General features: G+C 36.6%; 1 protein-coding gene across 8 annotated transcripts in view; it reads right to left on the bottom strand.

The window, feature by feature from the left end:
- LOC127979265 (receptor-type tyrosine-protein phosphatase U) overlaps window positions 1-23,743 on the bottom strand; it is a 208,393-nt gene that overhangs the window by 116,367 nt on the left and 68,283 nt on the right. For all 8 annotated transcript variants that reach the window (XM_052584594.1, XM_052584596.1, XM_052584598.1 and 5 more), the window contains exon 3: window positions 1,507-1,778. In XM_052584594.1, the coding sequence (XP_052440554.1) occupies window positions 1,507-1,778 (272 nt within the window). The remainder of the gene's footprint in view (window positions 1-1,506; window positions 1,779-23,743) is intronic.

Genomic DNA, 23,743 nt, shown 5'->3' with positions numbered 1-23,743 from the left:
TGGCAGGGCTGTAATCTCATTAAAGCTGGTCTGATTTATGGAGAGAGGAGCGATACGGGTCAGGGTTATGGAAACCACACTGGACCTCCTCTTTCAAACGGGTCACACACACACAAGTGGGGGTCAATTGACTCTGTGCTCACATACGCACACACATACTCAGCTTACCAGTCATTATAGGCTTTTTTGGAGAGCAAATGAGGGGCGAGTTATTAATCATAGCCTTTAACAAGGTGACAGTGTTTTGTGCGCTAAACATCAGAGGAACAAGTGACTCAATAACACACCCTCTGACCAGAGCCAAGAGCTGAAGATAATAGACTATTTAGTGTTGGAAAAAAAAAATAATAATAATTCGTTTGAAGGTATATAGATACAGTCACTTTTCAAATATGCAGAAGATGCTGGAAAACCAAAGAATGTGCAGTAGCTGGGGGATTTTTCTGAAGAACAGCAGGCAGTTAAACTGTGCATGACCAACAATGGACTCTATCTCTATCACAAACTAACACAAAATATAAAAACATGAGGATCATCCAGGAAAGTATTAGGATTCAAGGGTATGTAAACTTTTGAATAGGGTCATTTTTATAAATCTTGTGGAGTATATATAAACAGCTGTTATGTGAAATAGCTTATTCATAACAGTACTACATAAAATAAATAAAATAAATAAATAAAATAAAAAAATACTTCCCATTTTTTATGAACCATCTTAATTTGTTTCAATTATTAACATTTTGCACATTCTGCGAGGTGTGTGTAAACTTATAAGCACAGACTGTATATACAGGAGCAGGAAATTACAGGAAATGATGTATATACCCACTCTTACTGTAAATGTCAACATGTAAAAGGTATAACCCATGGAAAACATGATTTTAGTTGCTATTTTGAAATAAGAGTTTATTGTACTATATTACACAATATAAAGATCTCTTTCCGAGCCTCCCTAACAATATATCAAAACTAAAACAGAAATGTATTTATTTATTTTTGTTTATTTTTATTTTATTTTTTATTTGCTATATATTGAAATCAGAAGCAAGTACTGTAAGAGTGATGGACTTTTACAGGTTTGACAACTTTTTAGTGGCATGTTTATTAACCAAAGGGTAACTAACTAAAAACTGTTGGCGGTGAATAAAAAATGTTGCCATAAATTAAATGCATTGTATCATTTTTTGCAAGCATAAGCACATTAACATGTGACCACCTATGTTTTATATAAATAAATAAAACCAAATATTAAGCAACTGCACCTAAACTATTAGGAAGGTTTGCCAATTGCAACAGATATAATTTACATACATGCTCTTGAAGGTACAGTTGCAAAAAACAGCCAGTTTCTTATGGTCAAGGAATGGCTAACATTTATTACAGTGCTTTTGTAACATTTTCAAAAGTTTGAGGTCAGTTAGTTATTAATATATCAAAACATTTATTTAGCAAGAATACATTACATTGATCAAAAGTTTCAGTAAAGACACTGGACACTGGTCTCACCTGGTACTCGCTGGGCCAGAAGGTGCTGACGGCCAGCTCCACCTGATGCCACTGCCGACCCTGAGATCCGGACACATTCCACACCGCATTTCCCCGCGAGCCGCCGTTTACACGCACATACACGGTTAGGACCCCGGGACTGTGTCCGTCTCGGCTGTACAGAAAATAACTGAACTGCACACAGTGTGTGTCGTTCTCACTCAGCGGACGTAACATGAGCTGAGCCCGCTGTCCTGCACCATACTGAGAAGAGTTCACCAGCATGTAGGAGCCTGGAGAGAGACAGGGAGAGAGAGATTGTTAATTTCTTCATTTACTTAGCACTAGATAAAAAAGAATCAACCACTGCATGTGTCCAAGCAGTGCACATAAATGCTGTATCATTCCTTAACTAATCAGACTTTCTGAACAAAACAGTTGAGTGAACTATGCAACAACTCACTTATTTGTAGAGTCACTTTTTGGCAGATATTGGGTGTAATAATGTAACCTTCAGAAAGAGTCACTGAAAAATCCTCAACACTAATACACATATATAGCCTATAAGTTACACATCAACCTTTGTGTTGGACGGCTGGGATGCAGCTCTAGCTAAGCTCACAATTATACACAGTGAGCATAAATGATTGCAGTGGCGTTGGGGCAGGGCAGAGTTCACTGTGGCTAATGTAGTATAAAGCAGGTGCAATCAGTGCAGTGATGATGGCAGCTCTGCTTGGGTACTCCAACATTATTAATCAAGCTGACACAGATATAAAACCTCTAGTGTCTGCCACCAGGAATACCACAAAAACAGCATTACATACAGCGAAAAATCAACAGGTATAGATTAAAGAAATCTAACAAATGTCTCACAGATACAACACAACAAACACAAAATACTGAGTGTTGCGTCTCAGTGCTGGTAAAATGATTTTGATTGCTCGATGTCTTTTCATTTAATATGCACAACAGCATATCTAACTTGAATGGTGTTTGTTCCATTTCAGAGTTTTCAATTGCCATAACAGGTGGCAGACATTTACAATGATTCTGAGTCTTTCGATTCTTGTTTTATTTTTGCAATTCATAAAAATCAACCTATAGTTGTTATAACATCAGTCAGGAAGGCGTCTGTTCAGCTTTTCCTTTTTATCAACTGAAAAACATCAATTTATTAATTTTAAAATGGCACCAGAACCCACAGAGACTCGATGAGCCAGAGTGCAAAAACAGACAAGCAAAGTTAAAGAAACCAAAATAAGGATGCCAATCCTTTTTGATGACAAATTACACAGTCCTTGTATAACAGATTGGTGCCGTGACCCTGATAGATGTGAGAGCAGCTAGAAAAAGCTATACATTATGAACAAAAACAACTTAACTTTCTTGGTCTCAAGAGGTGTTCTAGATCTGTTTAGGTCTGCAATTGTTTTCAATGCCACCGCATGCCTCTGAGAGTGGTGCAGGTAGCACACTGGTGCCATGACCCGGATTGGAGTGAGTGTATTGAAGGAGAGCTAGTATGAGCTATATATGCAAACTTCACTCTTTTGGCCTGAAGAAGGGAGCTGGAAAACTTTAGTGTATTTCTTAGCACAACTGCCTCCCATGCCGGGTGGCGGAGGTTTGAATCTTTTCTTTACAGAGAAAACGCATAAACAACATGTTGAAAATCACATGAAAAATATGTGAAACACATGTGAAACTCATGTGAAATGTGTGATTTTAACACGATTGTACATGTGTAATAATTTTTTATTTATTTATTTATTTATTTTTATTTTTTTTATGTAAGGGTGTTATAAGGCAAATCTAGCTAGAAGTCAAGAAAGCATGTGTTTAAGCACTAAACCCATTACAAGATTGATTTGTAATAGAAAACTGTGAAATATATTATGACATAAACATGATAAAACATTTACTTCACGGATATTTTACCCTGTATTTTATACCAAATGCCATATTTTATACCATAATATTGTTTACACTCAACATATTCACGTTCCACATTTTACATGGTAGCATAAAGGTATATGTCCAACCAGAAATTGAGCATGAACTAAAAAAACAAAACAAAAAAAGGCACATATGGGTCCAGTAATGAAAACTTTTTTATTACTGAAGTCCATTGCAAATAACTCCCATCGAAGGTCAACAGCTGCCCTCCATCTGCATTTGAAATTTAAAGCATGTTGTTTCTTACGCTTGACTGTTTCAAACAACAACCCAATGAAGAACAAGTTTGCAGCTCCATCGTCCAGAAGAGAACATGAGCGCTTGTTTTTAGACTGAGTGTCAGGTTTGTATGCATGGGCGCTCTTATGGAACGGACTTTAGAGCTGCGGCTTAAAGAGAACAGAGGATAAAAGAAGCTTCTTAAATCAAAAGTCCATCTGACAGTCTTTATGCAGATCAGGGTCTGAATGAGCATCAGTGCCTGCGGTGAATCGCTATGACAGTCACAAATGAAAAAAGTGTTGCATCCTGGGAGAACTCACAGCAACAGAATAAAACTTTTACCTATACTGGCAATTTTAGCAACTTTGGATGCAGCATTCTGAATAGAAATTGGGTGCAAAACTTATACAGTTTCCTCCAAATTTGTGATCAGTTATAATTTGGTGTGTTGCTCAGATAAAGTAAACTAACAAACCTAATGTAGTTTTTCATGCTTAAAGTCAACACTGAATGAAAATCTACTCTTATTTATTTTAGAAAGAAATACATACATGTTCTTTCACTTATTATTTTTTTTTAAATAAAAATAAAAAATACTATTTTCGTTTATATAATCTATTATAGTTATTAATATTTTGAATTAGCTTTACATTTTATATATATATATATATATATATATATATATATATATATATATATATATATATATATATATATATATATATATATATATATTTAATAAAAATGGTGTGAATTTTGTTAAATGCTTTTATCATCATCATTATTATTATTATTAATGTGTAATCAAGTTTTAGTTCAGTTTCAGCTTATATGTATTTCCATAGAGTAATTTTATCTTTTGAATTTTCAAATTTAAAAGATTTAATTTAGTTAATGGGTAACACTTCAGAATACTGTTTCTTACTGCATAACTATTAAGGAATTATTGAAGAACTAACTCACTACTGTTAACTACTAAGTAAGATATGTCAAATAATCAGTATGTAATACAGTTTTATGATTGTGTTAAGTAACAGTTAGCTAATCAATAACTAATGTAATCTGTCATACCTCCTGAAGAACTACTATTAATTATCTACTAATTAAGTTTAGAAAAAAATAACTATGAAGTAACTAACTACTAATTAACAGTTATACGCAATTACATTGAATTGTGACCCTTTCATATAAATGTAGCGAAAGTAGTAGTAGTATGAAAATGCAATATTAATAAATGCAATACATTTTATAGAGGATTTGTCTGTGTAGTGAATTGTTTTGTGAGTGTGTTTTGTAAGAAATTGGCTTCTGGTAGGAACCCCACCATGACTCCAGTGCCTTGCCATAACTTACCTTCTACCATTTTCAAGTGTAAATATTGGGAACCCATTAAAAATGAATAAACTATTATTAGAACCTGAAACAGTATTCTAAAGTGAGAACATAGGTCCTGCAGAATTATTTGATAATTATTTATTAATTTCTAATGGGTTCCGTACTTCGCACCTGAAACATTAGGCCTATTCTAAACTGAAATTATAGTGAAGCCTTTAGTAATTAATAAAGACTTACCAGATAATTTTGCAGGAATTACTTGGAACCTGAAACAGTATTCTAAAGTGAACCTATTAGTAAATAATAATTACTACATAATTTTGAATAAAATCAAACGCACTCTAAAAAAACCTATAAAAGTAATCATAAACTTTGTAAAATACATGACAACTTGTTTAAGATCTTTATTTCTGTTGAGAACATTTATTAATATAGCATTTTTTTTTTTCATTTTAACATGTACACTGCCCATATTTAAACTATTTTAACAAACATTTTATAATCAAAAGTTAAACATTTACCGTAAAAACAAACACAAATGCTAAAATATGCAAAATGCATATTTCATTTCCATTATAGGCTAATAAGTGGTATGCAACAGAGTTGTTACTGTAGTAATACTTTATACTTGTCCTTTTACTCAAGTAATTTTGAAAATGAATAGGCCTACTTGTATTTTTACTGAAGTATTCTATTGACGCATCTGTACTTGTACTCAAGTACTTGATATGTGGTCCACAACTTGATTATTATAGTGACTATTTGCGTAAAACTGTTCAGTAGTAGTTATTTCAGTTATATTTCTTGGAACTTAATTAGTAGATAATTAATAGTAGTTCTTCAGGAGGTATGACAGAATATATGAGTTACTGATTAGCTAACTGTTGTGTAACACAATCATAAAATTATATTACATACTGATTAGTTAACACGTCTTCCTTAGTAGTTAACAGTAGTGAGTTAAATCTTAATGAATAATCACCTGTTAGTTTTTCAATAATTCCTTATTAGTTACGCAGTATCAAGAAACATTATTCTAAAGAGTTACCAGATAATGCTTTATGTTGCATCTGTTATTTATATTTTATCTCATATTGATAGGAAACAAATTACCAACCAGAATTGAGTATGTGGATAACTGTATGATAACAGCAAATAAAAAAAGAGGTTACACTTTATTTTAAGGTGTCCTCTTTACAGTGCCATTTTCGATTAAGTACTGAGTAAGATTAATAAACTACATGTACTTACTATATGGTTAGGTTTAGCATTAGTGTTTGGCTTAGAGTTTTTTGCACGTAATTATGCATAATTAAGTGTTGTTGTTATTATTATAGTAAGTACATCTGACATGCAACAAGGACACCTTAAAATAAAGTGTTACCAAAAAAAGACATCACTGTTTGGAATTCCTGTTTCAAGTATGCCCCGTTATGGAAAAATAATTTATTTATTTTTTTATTTTTTTATTTTTTTATTGACTTTAAATATATTTACATTTATTTACATTTATTCATTTAGCAGACGCTTTTATCCAAAGCGACTTACAGATGAAGACAGTGGAAGCAATCAAAAACAACAAAAAGAGCAATGATATATAAGTGCTATAACAAGTCTCAGTTAGGTTAACACAGTACACGTAGCATGGGATTTTAACTAATATAATAAATGAAAAGAAAACAGATAGAATAAAAAATAAAAAATGAAAGAATAGAGCAAGCTAGTTAGAGGTCTTTACACATACACACACACAAACATATACAATTGCATAATAAATGAAAAGAAAATAGAATATAAAAAGATTAGAAAGGTAGTTAGATTTTTTAAAGAATATAATTAGAATATTGTAAATATTGAAATATATGTCATTGTTTATTCCAGAGCTGGCACTTTCTGTGAATAATATATTGTTAACCTGTTTAATTTTTTTTTTTTTTTTTTTACTGTTTCAGACATCCAAATTAGAATGTTCAGAACCCAAGATCTTTCATTGGCCGGTATGGCTTGATAAACTTCAAAGTCTGAAATAATAATGTCTGAACCCTACAAACACCTCTAACATACAATCCCAGCTCGGCTCGCACCCGCCACACATGCTGCTGTAATCATGGCTGAGCTTCCTGGAGGCTCTGGGTCCATTTCTCAGAAGTTATTAATTTCCCTCTCCCCCTCCTTCCTCTGGCGGTGCATGTAGGAGCCTGCCTCCTCTCAGATGAAGGGTGTGAGCGCCAGGGACCATGACCCAAATGAAATTTCACACACTCGTTTTTCTGGAGCCCATTTTCAGGCCCTGACAGGTGGCGGAGGAGAGATGGGAGGTCAGGCAAATGAATCGTGGCAGAGCGCTGCTGGAAATCTGACTGTTCCTTATTTACTGATAACACTTTATATAATGAAACAGTGTAACGCAGTAACCTAAACATGACAGGAATCTGGTAAAAGAGCATTCTGAGTTCAGAACGACTTTAGGGGGTATTCCAAAAAATAAATCAATGTAAATTCCATCATTTAATAATCATTTACTCATCTTAATGTCATAATGTCATACTGAGGATATTTTGAAAAGCGCTAATAACTAAACAGTTTCAGTCCCCACTGACTTCCATTGTATTTTTTTTTTTTTTTTTGTACAAACCTTAGATAATAACATTCTTCAAAATAGCTTTGTTTGTGTACCACAGAACAAAGAGAGTCATGCGTGTTTAGGACATGAGATTAAATAAATGATAAATTATGTTTAATGTTGGGGTGGGCAATCCCTTTAAAGATTATTATATATATATAAAGTGTGATCAATTAAATAAATAAATAAATAATAGGGATGCACCGATACCACTTTTTACAGTACTCGGCAAATACTGATGCTTTTATTTTTGTTACTTGCCGATACAGAGTACCAATACCAAAGCCACTCATATAATGCAGAAACATTCAAATAAAAAATATTTAAACTGCACATTTCAGATTTTAACACTTCAAGACACTTGCCTCATAGATTCCGAATGTAAGTGTCAACACTTTAAGACAAAATATGCCCTACACCAAACCCAACCCTAAACCTACCTTATAGTGTTAACAAATGCAATATAAAAACACATTTGTTGATTCAACCGTGCTATTTGAACTTCATTATATGCAGATTTGAACTGCTCTGTTGAACAGTGGTTACACTGGATTCAGTCTGGAGCTCCTTGCCTCTCTGTGCTCCGTGAGCTTACCGAACAAACCTACTCTCTATGAAAACCAATAGATACGAAGCTGGGTATATGCGAAGCTAACATTCAAACGCATCAGTTTTCAAATCTCCCAGCATATTAATATTGTCTTGACATCATAACATGATATTCTTCAAGTAATTGTGCGAAAATTACTCTTTACTAATCAAAACTATGTATATTTGTGTGAAAAGGAATAAAAGGTGTCAGAGTTTTACTGCCTCTAGTGTCCGTTTCTTTTGGAAACTGCAGGGATATGTCATGTCTCGCAAAAAAATGCACCCAGGTACAAATAAGCCATGAGAGATGACATGGCATGCAGATTATTAGCACAACGTAATGTCTACTAACAACTTGACAGGTAGACAACATCAGTGTCGCCGGTAGATTCTTTAATTAACCCTGATAATAACATCAATAACAACCGAGAACATAAATTATATTAAGAGTGTCCTTGTTTAAAGTTCAGTCATTAGCTCATTAACTTTACCATGTTTTCTTGTCATATCTTGCTCAGTTCAGTGTGGCAAAGAACTCATTTCATGTAAAAGTGTGTGTATAAATAGACTTTATTTCAACGTCATTGGCTTGTCAACGTATGTGGCCTTAATTCTAGCAACAGCCCTCCGATACAGAGTAACTCCTGCCAACCACTTTGCCAAGATTCCCGTCCTCCGCTGAAACTCGTATGAAGTTGGTCGGGAGCGCTAGAGGAAAGTGCGAGAGAAAGCGAGCGAGTGGGTGGGTGAGAGAACGACGGAGGGAAATCAAGAGAGAGAGGGGGCTGAAAACTGTCAGTGCAGAAATATTTTCCATAAATTCATAAACGCTGATAAGGCCCCATCTTTCTCCCATGTGCCCCGGCCAAGGACGAAGGAACATACATTAGGAGATTAGGAGCAGCGCTGCATTTCCATCACCCTGCCGAGAGCCAGACCCGCGGGCCCAGCACACGATCTTATCAAACACACACAGAGGCACGGGGAAGCCAGGGCTGGTTTCAACTTCATTTCCTCATCCGCTTCCTTAAAATCCCTTCTTAAACTCCAAAATCAACAATCTGCCCCTGCTGTCCTCTGGGTTTCATCAGCCTGATGCCACTGCTGTTTTTTTACTATTTGTATTGAAATACACCCACAGATATAATATTTATGCATACTGTATACATAAAAACATACATGTATGTAGTGCTGGGCAGTGGTGGAGGAAACGGATTACAACTACTCACATTATTGTAATTAAATAGTTTTTTGGGGGGTATTTTACTTTTGAGTATAAATTTAGATATGTACTTTAACAAATTAAGCAAAATAGTCTACTTCGTTACATTTAAATCACAGTTCGTAACGGAGTATGCCCACTATTTAAATTGATATTTTAACGACACTTTAGTAGCCAATAAAAAGATGCTAATCAAATCACACAATTTTCTTCTTCTTCTTTTCATCTTGCCTGTATATGATGCATATTAATTGTCATGATCATTAGCTGGAGTGCCCATGATCTTCAGTAGAGGGCCCTCCACTCAGGACTCATTCAAGAACTCCATTTCCCATCCTGCCTCATTCCTGGTATTGATTGCACACCTGCACCTCATTTCAGCTAACACACACACATAAGCAGCACACTCACTCCACCAGTTTGCAAAGTCTTGTTTAGCCTGTCTAACATTTCCAAGCATTTCTCCCTGTGTTTGTCATTCCTGTGTTTGATCTTTGGACTGTGTATTCCGACTCTTATTCTATGATTCTATGCTTGTTTCTGGTTTCGACTCTGGTTATTCCTGACACACCTGACGCCATTCCTGATTTCTGCCTGTTTGACCATTCTTAAATAAAGCTCTGCATTTGGATCCGAACGACTCTGACTCTCCTCCGTAACATTAATGCTGCTTTGTTTACGGCAGTAACCAAGGAAACGCTTTAAGTGCCACCTGCTGCCAGAAAGTGAATCTGCGTCTTGTTTCATGCACATATTTTTTATGTATAGTTTCACAAAACTGAAGTCAAACCATTCTGTTTTTTGTTTCAAATTTGAAAATGATATAATCTAGATTAAAAACTGCTCATGTTGCATGTATGCAGCATCTTTGTTTGGATCGTGATTAAAATGCAGTGGTTGCCTGGCTCTAATTTTAAATGGAAAAAGAGAACAGACAAAGCCTTATTTTGTTTATATGAAGAGATTTATTTTATTTGTGTTAAATATTTATTTTAATTTAGTTTTATTTACATTATATTAAAATTGTGTTATTTTGCAGACACTTTTATCCATAGCGACTTATAAATGAGGACAACAGAAGCAATTAAAACCAACAAAAGAGCAATAAACATCCAAGTGCTATATTAGTATATTATTATAGTGTTATATGTCAGTTTCAAAAAGAAACATAGTTTTTTTTCAAAGCAATAATAAAAGGACATATTTAATTTTTTATACGTTTTAAATCTCATTTTGTAAAATAAATTAAAAATAGTCAGTTGAATTAATAATTCCCATTTAAATGTGGCGAGCGCTTTATTGTAACATGAGAACACCGTCGTATAAATCACAAAAAACTAGAAACAACTTATAAAACTGATCTGCCGGTCCTCTCAATCCGATATTGCTTGTGCGCACTCAGACTGTGTGCAATCACGATCTCTCCATGCTAGCAATTATTTCTCTTTGTCCCTGGAGTAAACTGCATCACTAAATTGTACAGACATTACAGGTAAAAGCCATCTGATGTTCCATGTATCTAAATATACAACATATATGGCTCTTAAAACACTTCCTACAAAAATAATGAATAATAAATAAAAATGATGGATCCTGCTGACAAAAGACTGGTCAGAACTGCAATCGCTGGCTTTGTGACACCAGCAGTGCTGTAGATGACAGAGTCCAGGTCAATCTCAAAGAAAGGACTTCTCAGTAAATTAAGAAGAAATCTGCTAAAAGAACCTTTTTTGTGCCCTTCATGTGTGCCCTTCGCAAATTGAAATTTTAGTTCATGACAATACGGTCAATGTTGTAATCCCATTTAATCAATTTAATGGCATTGAAAATTTAATTAATCTTATTTATCATAAAAAGCACAAACTCAGTGTTCACATTTTCCATAAGTGCAACAATCTATGAACTTCAACAAAGGACTTTTAAATATTTGTATATAGAATGTACCCATCAGGGTCTATCCAAATGGAAAATAAATGCTCTGCTTCATGTATGAATACTAATGAGATCACGCTGGTTACATGGGCATGCCAGCACAACATTCAGATGCAAAAAATAGAAATAAAAAATGGAAGAAAAAGTACCAAAATGTGCATTTTAATCACTGTTTTGCATCAATGGTTTTGATTCTTTTGGAAGCGGCAGGGTAGCTCACGCTATCTTTGAGAGGAGCTGTGACAGTTGCGTGTCAAATCGGCCTTGATCTAAATAAGCTCATTAGTTTATTTGCTCTTTCATCCCACTGTTAAAAAAAATCACTTTGTTGCATCAATTCCTGGGTTTTGTGTTGATGTGACGTGACTCTGAACCACAGTCACCTTGACTGGTATTTGAAGGGCAGCAGCAGGTCGCAGCCAAAACATTCTTTTTTTTACGCAACAAAAAGCAAATATTCAGTTCCGTCTGTATCATCTCGGCTTTCATTCTCATTTCCCTTTCATCCTCTTCCCCTTCCTGTGTCGCTCTCATGGGTTTAAACCCTGCAGGCTCACTGCCTGTGTGTTCTTTGGAGCTCGGAGGCGATGCAGATTTTGGCATTTACCGAGCTGCCGGCTGCTCAGGCAGCGCTTGAATAGCGAGTTGCATGAGAATGGATGAAGATGGCAATGCCAGCTGGTCAGAGACACTCCCCGGACCCCTGCAAACAATCACAGATCTCTTTCTAAAGCAGCGCTCACCTCCAAAGCTCTGAGCACAATGAACAAAACTGTCACATCTGGGCACGGACGCTGCTGCGAGCGTCTCGGAGGAAAACGCTGATCTAGGATCAGTCCTCGGATGTTCTACTCTGTGGGTTGTGTAATAAATTTTGTCCTCTTTGAAAATGTAGTGGCTCGGACTTGACATAATAGGCAACCAAAACCAAGGTTTTACTATGGCCACTAGTATATCAACTAGAAATTGTACTAAATACATACAATATATGCTACAATGTAAAGTTTTCCTGTAGCTGAGCCTGACGATATCAATGTTAGTGCCATAGGTTTGGTTTCTGTGGGGAATGCATGAACCAGGCCTCTGAAAGGAATGGAAACAAACTACATTTTGGCAGGAACATGACTAAAAACAGTAACAAAATCCAATCTGATAGTTCCAAAACAGAATTGAAAATGTGAAATTGCCATTAACCGCATAATATATATATATTTTTTTCCATTTAATATTTGAATTTTTGCATGAGTTTCGTATAGGGGTGTAACGGTACGTGTATTCGTACCGGGCCGTTTCGGTACAGGGCTTTCGGTACGGTGCATGTGTGTACCTAATGACGGAATGCAATATTTTGTGCGCGGAACATAGGTACATTTTTGTGTTTCCAGATGAACATATTAAGTGACGGAAGTCTCTGCGTTCAGCGCAAATCCTTTCCTGCAGCTGATTCTAAGGACGGCGACACACTGGATGCATGGCGCAAGCGTCTCAGCCGCATTGCGTGTATGTTTTTAATTCGACTCCCATGTTAACAGGTTAGAGCTTGCAGACTGCCTGCGTGAGATGCGCGGAAAACGCGTGCATGCTAGAAATAAAACCAACGCCTATTTTTCACGCTACACGCAAGCGTGTTGGAAGCGTTTCCAGGCAAAATAGAATAGGAAAATATATTTATATGACATTTTGTACACAAATACATATTAATTCATGACACTTTGATGTTTGAAAGTCTATAGGTTGACATAAATACAGACATAAATGTAATTTAAAAAATAAATTAATAATTATCGATTTTCAAATATTGCACCTGTCAAACATAGTCTATTTTGCCGTTATATTTTTCATTATATTTTATTATATGATATTGGTTTGAGACAGAGTATTTTATTTAGTGGAGAACTTTGCAGCAGTATTTTATTTCTTATTCTTTTTTTATTTGATATATATTTTATTTAAAAGTATTAAAAAAAAAGTGTATAGTAATAAACAACCTGCAGTTTAATGTTTGCATTTCTTTCCCTTACTGTACCGAAAATGAACCGAACCGTGACTTTAAAACCGAGGTACGTACCGAACCGTGATTTTTGCGTACCGTTACACCCCTAGTTTCGGATAAATGTGACGCGATCCAAAGTTAGTTTGCAAAAGCTTTACAGTTTTATTTAGTTTACAGTTTCATTTATATTGCAAAAGCTTTGTAAATCAGGATTTCTTGTCCAATTAAATGATGAAGGGAAAAAAGCTTATTTTGGTTAGTTTTTTCTTCTTTGATTTCAACCCCCCAAAAATGTATATAGTATATTAAATAAAATTATTGTTTGTGTCTGGTTTGTAAGTTATCAAGAGTGTAGTGTTTAGTGCATATCTCCCTTCATTTGAATATATTTTCTTATAGATCATAATTACACATTTAGACTACATCACTAGTTTAAAGACGGCTGTACTTTGATCTTTGCATGAATTATTAATGATGCAAAACTCATATCCCATCGCTAAAGTCCTCGCAGGATTTTGTTTAAACTTGAACGGGAATAAATATGTTTGAACATGATCAGCCTGTGACTTCATGTATACTTTATTAGCATGTTCTTTTGAAAGTAACGAGTAAATATGCTTTATTTTTGTAATTTTTGTAAGTAAATAAACATACTTATTCAAATTAGTTTTTAGTCTTTGAACATTTTCAAACACTGTTGGAACAGAAAGAAATGCAACTTTATAACTGATCTAAATGGATACAGGATTTGATTTTGAAGTGTGTGTGTGAGTGATTTTGAGAGGTGTCAGTCTGAAGCTTTAAAACGCTGGGTGGACTCTTTCACAGAGCAAATCAATAGAGTATTAGCCGCCCAGAGCTAACTGTGTGTCTGCTTTAACAGGTGACGGTTACAGACTCACTTTCTAACACTTTCCCTGGACACCCGAGATACTCTTCAGAGAGGTGAGAAAGTGTGGAAGAATGACACTGAATCATGACACATGCCACACTGACACGATCAAACCTCAGCTGATGAAGCCACGTTTGCAGACTACGGTCAAGATGCCCGTTTGGAAAAGCAAAGGTCAGTGCACATTGTGCGATTTGTTCGGTCTCTGTGTGTGCTGTTCTGAAATGACCCTGCGGTGTCTGCCTTGGGTAAAAGCCTACTGTGGAACATCACATGTCATTTCTGTCAGTCTGTGCGACACATCTCTGTGAAGACAAACGCTCATGACTGAAAGAGTTTGAGTCTGGAGCGAGAGAAGGCTGGGGAAAGAAAATCACAGACTTCTCAGTAATCAGAACAGATTTGATGCAGTTTCATTCATCAACAATCGTAACATGCATGCAATGCAGAATAATGAGATATTTATGTTACAATTCATGTACTGAGACTTCAACTGAGTGACTTTCCTTCTTTATTTCACACACATACACTACTGGTCAAAATGTTGGAATCAGTGAAATCTTCTTTGAAACAAATTAATACTTTTAATCAGCAAGGATGCATTTAATCCATCAAAAAGGACAGTAAAGACACTTATTTTAAAAAATTTTTTTTTACCATTTATGTTTCTATTAGTCAAATTATAATTGAAAAGTATCCTGTTTCCCAAAAACACGATGCAGAACTATATACAGTGGGGATCGAAAGTTTGGGCACCCCTTGCAGTATATATAAAGATAATCATAAATGTTTCTTGAGCAAGGATCATGTGACACTGAGGACTGCAGTAATGTTGCTGGAAATTATGCGATTACATAAATAAATTACAATTTAACAAATATTTACATAGAAAACATGTATTTTAAATGGTAATATATATATATATATATATATATATATATATATATATATATATATATATATATATATATATATATATATATATATATATATATATATATATCGAATAAACAGCTTTGTAAGCAGATGCTTCTTTCAAAAATAGTATATTATATTGTATCATATTATATTATAAAAAGTGTGTTAATTAGTTACCAATTGAATGTAATGCTCATTGTTTTCAGTATATCTTATCCACTCAAATACTGGGTCAACTGTTCCTTGCCTGCTTGTTTCTCACACACACACACACACACACACACACACACACACACACCCAAACACACACATACACACACACACACAGCCGTGCCCCTCGTATTTTCAAGAGCTCTGTTAAACCTGAACATACAGCCTTGCAATTTCACTTTCTCTGTCTCAGTCCCAGCAGCTAAGAGAGAACTGGAGTTTCTCCGCTTGTTTGAGGAGAGAGAAGGTGAACGTGAAGAACAAAGGAAGCAGCTGGACCAGGAGTGATTTTCTTTGCCAGGAGCCGTGCGACTGTACCGCAGTTTAACTCCCGCACCTCTGAATAACCACAGCCAGTAAACAGACAGCTGAAGCACATCCGCACAACAAAGCCCTGCGGCACACACGTAATCACAGATGAGTTATGAAGAAAGGGAATTAATGAGCCAAATTAAAAGAACCTTTCAAACAAAGCGATTGCAATCTCACTCCGTCAATGCCAGCAACACGTTGGTCGCTAGGGTAGTGAAACACACACACACACACACAGCTTTTGGGAAAGAGACACGATCAATAATCCTCTACTTTATCTTAATAGTATTCAAATACAGTGATCTCATTAGTATCATTAGTATAAGTGCGGTTCATTTCTTTGTGTAGATCAACAAACACAATATCATCAGAGTGATGAATGGATTGTGTTTGCTGATGAAGTCAATAAATAATTAATAGAGATTGTGCTAGTATTAATTGGTCTATTGTTGATTTAAAAAAATGAAATTTCTAGAAAAATCCTAAAGAGTAGGCTAGAACGTAAAGTAGCAATTTATTTAATTTTGTATTTTATTTATTTAGTTTTTGTTCATTTCGTCCAAACTCCACAGTGACTTTAAGGTTAAATTTTGCATGATCCACGTCCAAACACTTCGGCCATGATTGTGGAAGACTGAACTGTCATCCGTGAATCTGTTGGCGGCTGAGATGGTTTGAAGTGTTGTATCACAAATAGCCGTCATTAACCTCACGCTCTGTGAATGTGAATCGAGCCGATGTCCAGCAGTTTATGCCCATTTCCACCAATATGCAAAATGCATGTGGGAAGATTTACTTGTCATTTGTCTCTGCGACACAGCCTGGCCTCGTTTCTTCATTTGCTCATTTCTGGACGTCGCACTCGTAGCCCACTTCACACCAAATGTGAAACGAAAAGGTGAAACGAATCAAAACACACAAGGTCTTTTCACACCAGTAGCAAAATTAATATCAGTCAAGTTGAACAAAAAGCTAATTCAAGTCAGTCCAACAGACGAGGCACCGGTGGATGGAACAGTGAATAATAACAATCACACAGAAACCTCAAATGTCCTTTATGAGAATACAAACTAAACGAGAACAGCGTGTGTAAAAACGGCTGAACGCAGCCTTTCGAGAGTAAAGACATGCTGCTGTATCACACAATCTCTTCCAGGACACAGATCAAAATGAAACTCCCCCTGCACTCAATTTAAGAGATCCCGTCCCAGTATCTGTTCATTTGGCTGATATGAGGTCTGCGTTTGACCTCTGCTAAATGCGTTTTTGGATGGACCGCAGGCGAGGAGGAAGTGTTGGGATGAATGGAGATGCTATCAGAGGAAGGATTGAAGCCGGAGTCAATAAAAAGCATGATGACCTCCTCCAGGCTGGACCGGACCAAAGCACCAGCCATGAGTCCCAAACCGGCCCGTGATAAGACGCTATCTGCCACTGAACGAAAGCAAGAAGGAAAGAAGTCACAAGAAAGACGGATGGACAGAGAAACGTCTATTACAACACACACACACACAACCAAACACACTCGTCTTCATCCGACAGCACTCACTGAACAAATTCAACAGGATAAAAGATTTTCTCTCACATCTTCATCTTTTTCTCTCACATCTACATCTTTTCTTGGATGTAGATGAGCACATGCTATGAAATCTTGCTCATCGGTCTCTGTTTTAAAAATTTTTCAGGGATCACATAAATTAGTATTTAGTCTAAATATACACATTTTGCATTATGTTTTTTTTATTATTATTCTAAATTAGTGGTTTGTTTGTTTATTGATGCATGCATACATACACACACACACACACACACACACACACACATATATATATATATGTATGTATGTATATTTATCAGTGACTTTGACCTGTTAACTTGCAGGAGGACACTCAATGTTCATTTCCAGGCAGAAGGGGGCAGAGTAGCTCTTGCCCTGAGTGATTTCGACAGCTGTGAGGCCGAGCGTGTCAGCTGGCGGGACGGTTGGCCGGCTGAATGAATGGCAATTTCAGATTTAAATACACTTGTGAATAAAAGAAGGCGCCGGATTAACCGCCGGATCCTTTAAACCCCAGAGGACTGGCAGCGGCCCAAAGGGACCCCCAACCTCCCGCGTGCTTTCAAAACGGACCCCAATCCATTCCCATTCGCTGCCAGAGTAACTCAGCGGCCAATCAGAAAACTCTAATCTTTCAAAAAGACTACATTTAAACCCAAGTGAAAGCTGTTTTTGCCTACCGTTATTTGTCAGCAATGAAACAAACATTAATAATCCAGAGAAATTAGATTTTGTCCGATGTTTAACGGTGCTGCTGGAGGCAAATAAGGCCTCAAAATCAATATAAATCAGCATTAATATAAATCAGTGTGTTGAGCAAACGGAACGGGCAGAAATATGACCTGCTCTTGTAAGGCGAGGAAAAATCCATCGGCCGTTTACAAACGTGGGTTATAATATGCAGATCTGTCAGTAATACTGACATTTAGAGGAAATGCATCCATGGCTATACTACTGAAGCAGGAGTTTGACAGAAAGGGTTTAAATGATAAATCAATAGATCAATAGTGGCCGAGTTGTGGTTGTCAAATGTTATTGAATCACATTCACATTGTATGCACTGAAAACTGGGATTTGTGTGGTAACAAATGCATTTAGTTTCATTTAATACAAAAATAATATCTAGCATTACTAAATCCACCTTTTCAGATGATGTTATACTGACAAAAACACTTTTAAAAGGTTAGATCAGATAGAAACGGCTCCTCAGTGTAGCATTTGCAGATTACCATGTTTTAAACTGTGATTGCAGTATTCGAAGCATGGAGGATTTTGACATCTGTTAAAATTCACTTTGACACCTGTTGATTAAAAATGGCTCAGAAATATAAAATTAGTTCTCATAAAAGCTCCTGCAATATTTCAGCACAGATGTCGTTTGCTATGATATTTTTATTCAATCTGATATAAATGTCTAAATGCTGTATAAGCCATTTCTTTTTTTAAAGGTCCACTGAAATACAACACTAATGTACTCTACAAATACAACTTCCTTCATTAGTATATCCCTGCATCATAACTACATGATCCTCTTTAAATCAAAGTGCCGCTCTGCAGATCTTGAGCTCTTGATTTCAAAGCGCTTCTTCAGTGTGCTGCTGGAACAAAGGACAGTGAGTGTGGAGTCTGTGCTGTTGTGTCGTGTGTTTGGAGGACCGCTGGGCTAACGGTCGCGCCGCACTGACTACAATAGCCTCCTCAACACGCCTCTGACAGCCTCTGTGTGTGTGTGTGTGTGTGTGAGACTGTGTCTGTGTGGCAGTTGGTGGCTGATCTGGGGGAGGGGTGAGTACCAAAAGACCATGACTGGCTTAAAAAAACAAAAACTGAGACAATTCAATAAATTAAATAATAGTAATAAACTTATGCCATCATCTACTCACTCTCATGTAGTTCTGAAACTTTTAATTTTGGTTTCTTCTGTAGAAAACAAAAGATAAACAAACTTTTGTTTGTGTTTTTTATGTTTGTTTTTGTTTTGAGGGCTTTGTCTTTTTTGTTTTGTTTATTTACTTTTTATTGTTGTTGTATTGTGTTTCCCGTTTTGTTCATTGTGTTGATTTCTTGTTTACTTTGCTTTCTTTTTTTGTATGATCGTGTGTGTTGTGTTTCATTGAGATTTTTTATTTATTTATTTATTGTATTTATTTTTTGGTTGTTTTGTGTGTTTTGTGTTCTTGTTTTTTATTTTTTTATTTATATGTTTAGTTTTCTGCGTTGCTTTGCTTGGTCTGTTTTGTTTATTTGTTTTGTTTACTTGTTATGTTTTGTTTTCTTCTTTTTCTAGGTCTTTTATTTTGTTTTGTTTTCTTGTGTTGCTTTGCATTGTTTGTTAGTTTTTTTGTTTGCTTATTTGTTTTATTTGTTTTTGCTTTGCATTGTTTGTTACCACAGCCATATTACCCTGCAGCCCAAGACTGGTTGCCCACTGAAGCTAAGCAGGGCTGAGGCTGGTCAATAGCTGCGTTTCCACTGTCGAGCTTAAACCAGGCGTGCATGCCAGGGACAGTCACATTTCCACTGTCACTTTCGGGGCTTGATCGTGCCTCGTCGGCGCTTCTTTGGGGCCAACGGCCAGGGTTTTTTGACCCGACGAAAACCTTGGGCCAAAGCGGGCCAGCTGGGGCTAGAGGAGGGGTTATGAACAAAGAGGAGTTTCTCCGCATCTGGAGATCGTCAGCTGCGGATCATTTCAGAAAGATAACAGCATTAAAGACTTTTTAAATTAAGTTGAGCTCAAAACTCACTCTTAGTCAGCAGCGAGTGTTTGAAATGATCCGATGTGGATTATAATCACTAAACAAGGCAGAAATATTTATAAGCGATGTAAAAGACTGTGCACGCTAAACATATATTATCTGTCATAAGTCTCGTCCCGAGAGTTTAGCTCCACGTATCATAAAAAAATATAATAATGTTTTATATTTGGGAGCTTTTATAAAAATAGAGATATTAACATTCATTCTAAATGTGATGTATAGGCTACTGTGGCTACAAATAAACAGAAACAGACTCGACTGAATAAGCAGGGTATTTTCATAAGCATTAAAAATAAATAAAATAGAAATAAACGTATTTCTGTGCGAATAATTTTGAGTCCTGATAAATTAATTAATTATGATCAATGTATCACTTATTCTATAGTTAAAACATTGGTGCTTTTGAATTTAAATATTTTACAAAGCGTGCAAAAAAAAAAAAACGGCCGCTTTTATTATGTCTGTTTTGTGATCGCGCTAGTTCCAGTGAGTTATTTCTTAGTTTTCTGATAACTTTCTCTGGGTTGGTAAAATGAAGGGGTTGTATGACGTTGGAAATACAGCTCTATTTTGGCCTCGGTGCTACTGGCCCGAGGCTATGAGCCCCTCCCGGCCCGTTTAAGCCCTGGCTCTCACTGGCCCGACAGTGGAAATGCGGCTAATACCTGGACGGGAGACCTCCTGGGAAAGCTAGTTTTCTGCTGGAAGAGGTGCTAGTGAGGTCAGCACGGGCTGCTAACCCTATGATCTGTGAGGGTACTAGCTCCCCAGTGTAGATCAGACGTTAAACGGAGGGTCTGACTCTCTGTGGTCATTAAAAAAATCCCATGGAACTTCTCGTAAAGGGAAGGGGTGTATCCCGGTGTTCTGGCCAAATTTCCCCCACTAGCCCTTATCAACCATGGCCTCCTAATAAAACTCCCCATCCACTGAATTGGCTCCATCTCTATCTTTGTGGTGAGTGCCCTGGCGCCGCTGTCCTTTGGCTGCCGTCGCATCATTCAGGTGGATGCTGCACACTGGTGCTAGCTGGGGGAACTTTTTTCACTGCCTACTAATTGCCAAAATAGAAAAGAGAAATCAGTCTTATGAGGTCAAGAGATCATTTTGATCAGACAGTAAATCAGACGAGGATCTTTTATGGTTTTGACATGCCACCCAGCTGAAAGCGTCATTTGACTGAGTCCACGGCGTGAGTCCCCAATCGATCCTGCTTTCACTTCTAGCTTTTCCTGTGGCTGTGAGATTTATTTCCACACTCTCGTTCATATCTCCCTCGGTCTGATTGCAGTTCAGCTCAATGGGGCGTGACGTTCTGCCTCTCTGTGATATCCTGGCTTCTACAGGACTATAACGCTAATGACACTTAGAAAATAGATATAAAGAAAGCAGCACCAGCAATCACATAAAGACAACAACGAATTTGAGGAACACACGGAATCATTGGCGGAATCTAACAAAGAACTGTTTGAAATTGTATGTTACATCAAGAAAACGAATGCTATGATTTTGTCAAGATGTAATTACGCATAGCTTTTGTAATTATAGTAACGTGGTTTAGACATTAAAAGTCGGTCCCTTCATAGTTACGATGGTTTTGAGAAAAAATGCGAACACGGACACACAAGTCCATTATTAAGAAATAATTAAGGTAAAATTTGTATTGTTAGTATATATTAACAGTTCTACAAAAACTATAAATTATATTAAATATTACATTTTAAATACAATATGCCAGTTACTTGTCTATATTACTGTTGTTGTTGTTATGTTTAATTCTTAAATGAATCTGTTTTTATGTACAAATTGTTTGAATGAATAATTCAGTGAATTACTCAAAAGCCCCTTTCACACTGCACGTCAGAGCCGTCATATTACCGGAACATTGCCGGGTCGCCTTCTGTGTGAAAGCAACCACGTCCCAGGATTGATTACCGCATTGAACCCGGGTCGGGGACCTAGTAACATTGCGGGGTTCGACCCGAGACGAGCGATGTGTGAACAAAAGCCAGATCTAATTCCGTATCGAAGTGATGACGCACGTTATCGCGCGACTCTTTTACCGGCTGTTTTGAAGGAAGATCAACATTCGCGATGAAAAAATATTTGCAAACTGTAATGAAGCAGAGATCAGTTAGTTCCTCACTTTACGCACTGACGCTGAGATCGTTCGCTTGCTTCAGTGAAAGTATAACGTGCCTAATGTTTTCGGCTCATACATTACACGTCACGCGCTGATGTCACGTGTCGTTACGGGATCTTCAAGAGTTGTGTGTGAAACAATTGCCGGAACACTTTACCCCTGTATTTGCCGGAATGGCAATGTGAAATGGGGCTAAAGACAGTCAAGTGTTGCCACCTACTGGCATAAGGAAAGTCATTGTTTAATTGATTAAACCATTTAATTATTTCAAAGAACCAAACCATTATCTGATTGTCCTGCACTTCCAGATCAGCTGAGCAGCACTCACACTATATGGTGAATGCACATAGTTGCTAGGTTTGGTCTGGTTAATAAGATAAGGTAGTTATATGAAAGGGTGAAGAAAATATCTCGCTAATGTCCATAATTTGAACTTTTCAACACTGCCGTTCATTGTTCACATGTTCTAGTTTGGTCTTGCGTCACTTCATTCCAGTGGGTCAGTCTGCGGCTGGTTTGTTTCTGCTGCTTTTGTTCTTTTCTATTTTTGGCCCATCCAACTCTCAGCGTCTCAATGATCCCCGCGCGACTCTCGAGTTTGTAAATGTGTTTAACTTTGATATGAATTTGATGAGTTATGAAACTGATGTTGGCTGGATGTTAGTAGGTTATTAAATTTCAGGACAGCGGTCCAGAGCGGAATGCTTCCCAGCCTGAGATAATGGCTTTAAAGTGATTACATCTACTGTGGATTTCACATACTTGATTTAAGGTGCAATTTTCAGTAAAGTAACCTCAAAAACTCAACACAAATTAGCCATAGCACATCTGTCTTTTCTGTAGTGTGTTCACAGTCTGTCATTTGCACTTCACCCCAAAGCACACAATGAAAGTGTGTGTGTGTGTGTGTGTGTGTGTGTGAGATTAAAGCAAACAGCAGTGTCAGTGTGCAGACTGCAGGGTAGGGCTGGTGTTGTGTTGCTCTCGGATGAATCACACACTTCAGTCCCAGGATTACAGTCGTCTAATAGAAGACACTCACACACCTCAGCGCTAAACTCACTGCCACTCACAGTCTTCCTACTGACACCTCGACACACAGAACCACATCTACGAAATGAATTTTATGGATCACATTGCTAGGGTGCTGATCACATCTGTGACCCTGGACCACAAAACCATTAGGGTATTTTTTGTATTTTTTATTATTGAGATTTTTACAACATCTGAAAACCGAATAAATAATATTTAGATTAATGTTTGTTTTTTGTTGTGATAGGACAATGTTTGGGCCGAGATACAACTAATTGAAAATTTGGAATCTGAGGGTTAAAAAAATCTAGATATTAAGAAAATCACCTTTAAAGTTGTCCAAATTAAGTTCTTAGCAATGCATATCACTGATCAAAAATTAAGTTTTAATATATTTACAGTAGGACATTTACAAAATATCTTCATGGAACATGATCTTTATATAATACCCTGATTTTCGGCATAAAATAAAAATCTAAAATCTTGACCCATACAATGTATTTTTGGCTAATGCTACAATTTTACCCCAGAGACTTAAGACTTTTGTGCTCCAGGGA

This window comes from Carassius gibelio, chromosome B19 (genome assembly GCF_023724105.1).
Source record: "Carassius gibelio isolate Cgi1373 ecotype wild population from Czech Republic chromosome B19, carGib1.2-hapl.c, whole genome shotgun sequence".
Classification (NCBI taxonomy): domain Eukaryota; kingdom Metazoa; phylum Chordata; class Actinopteri; order Cypriniformes; family Cyprinidae; genus Carassius; species Carassius gibelio.
The sequence above is the reverse complement of the archived record's forward strand: the minus strand, read 5'-3'. Positions and strand labels throughout refer to the sequence as shown.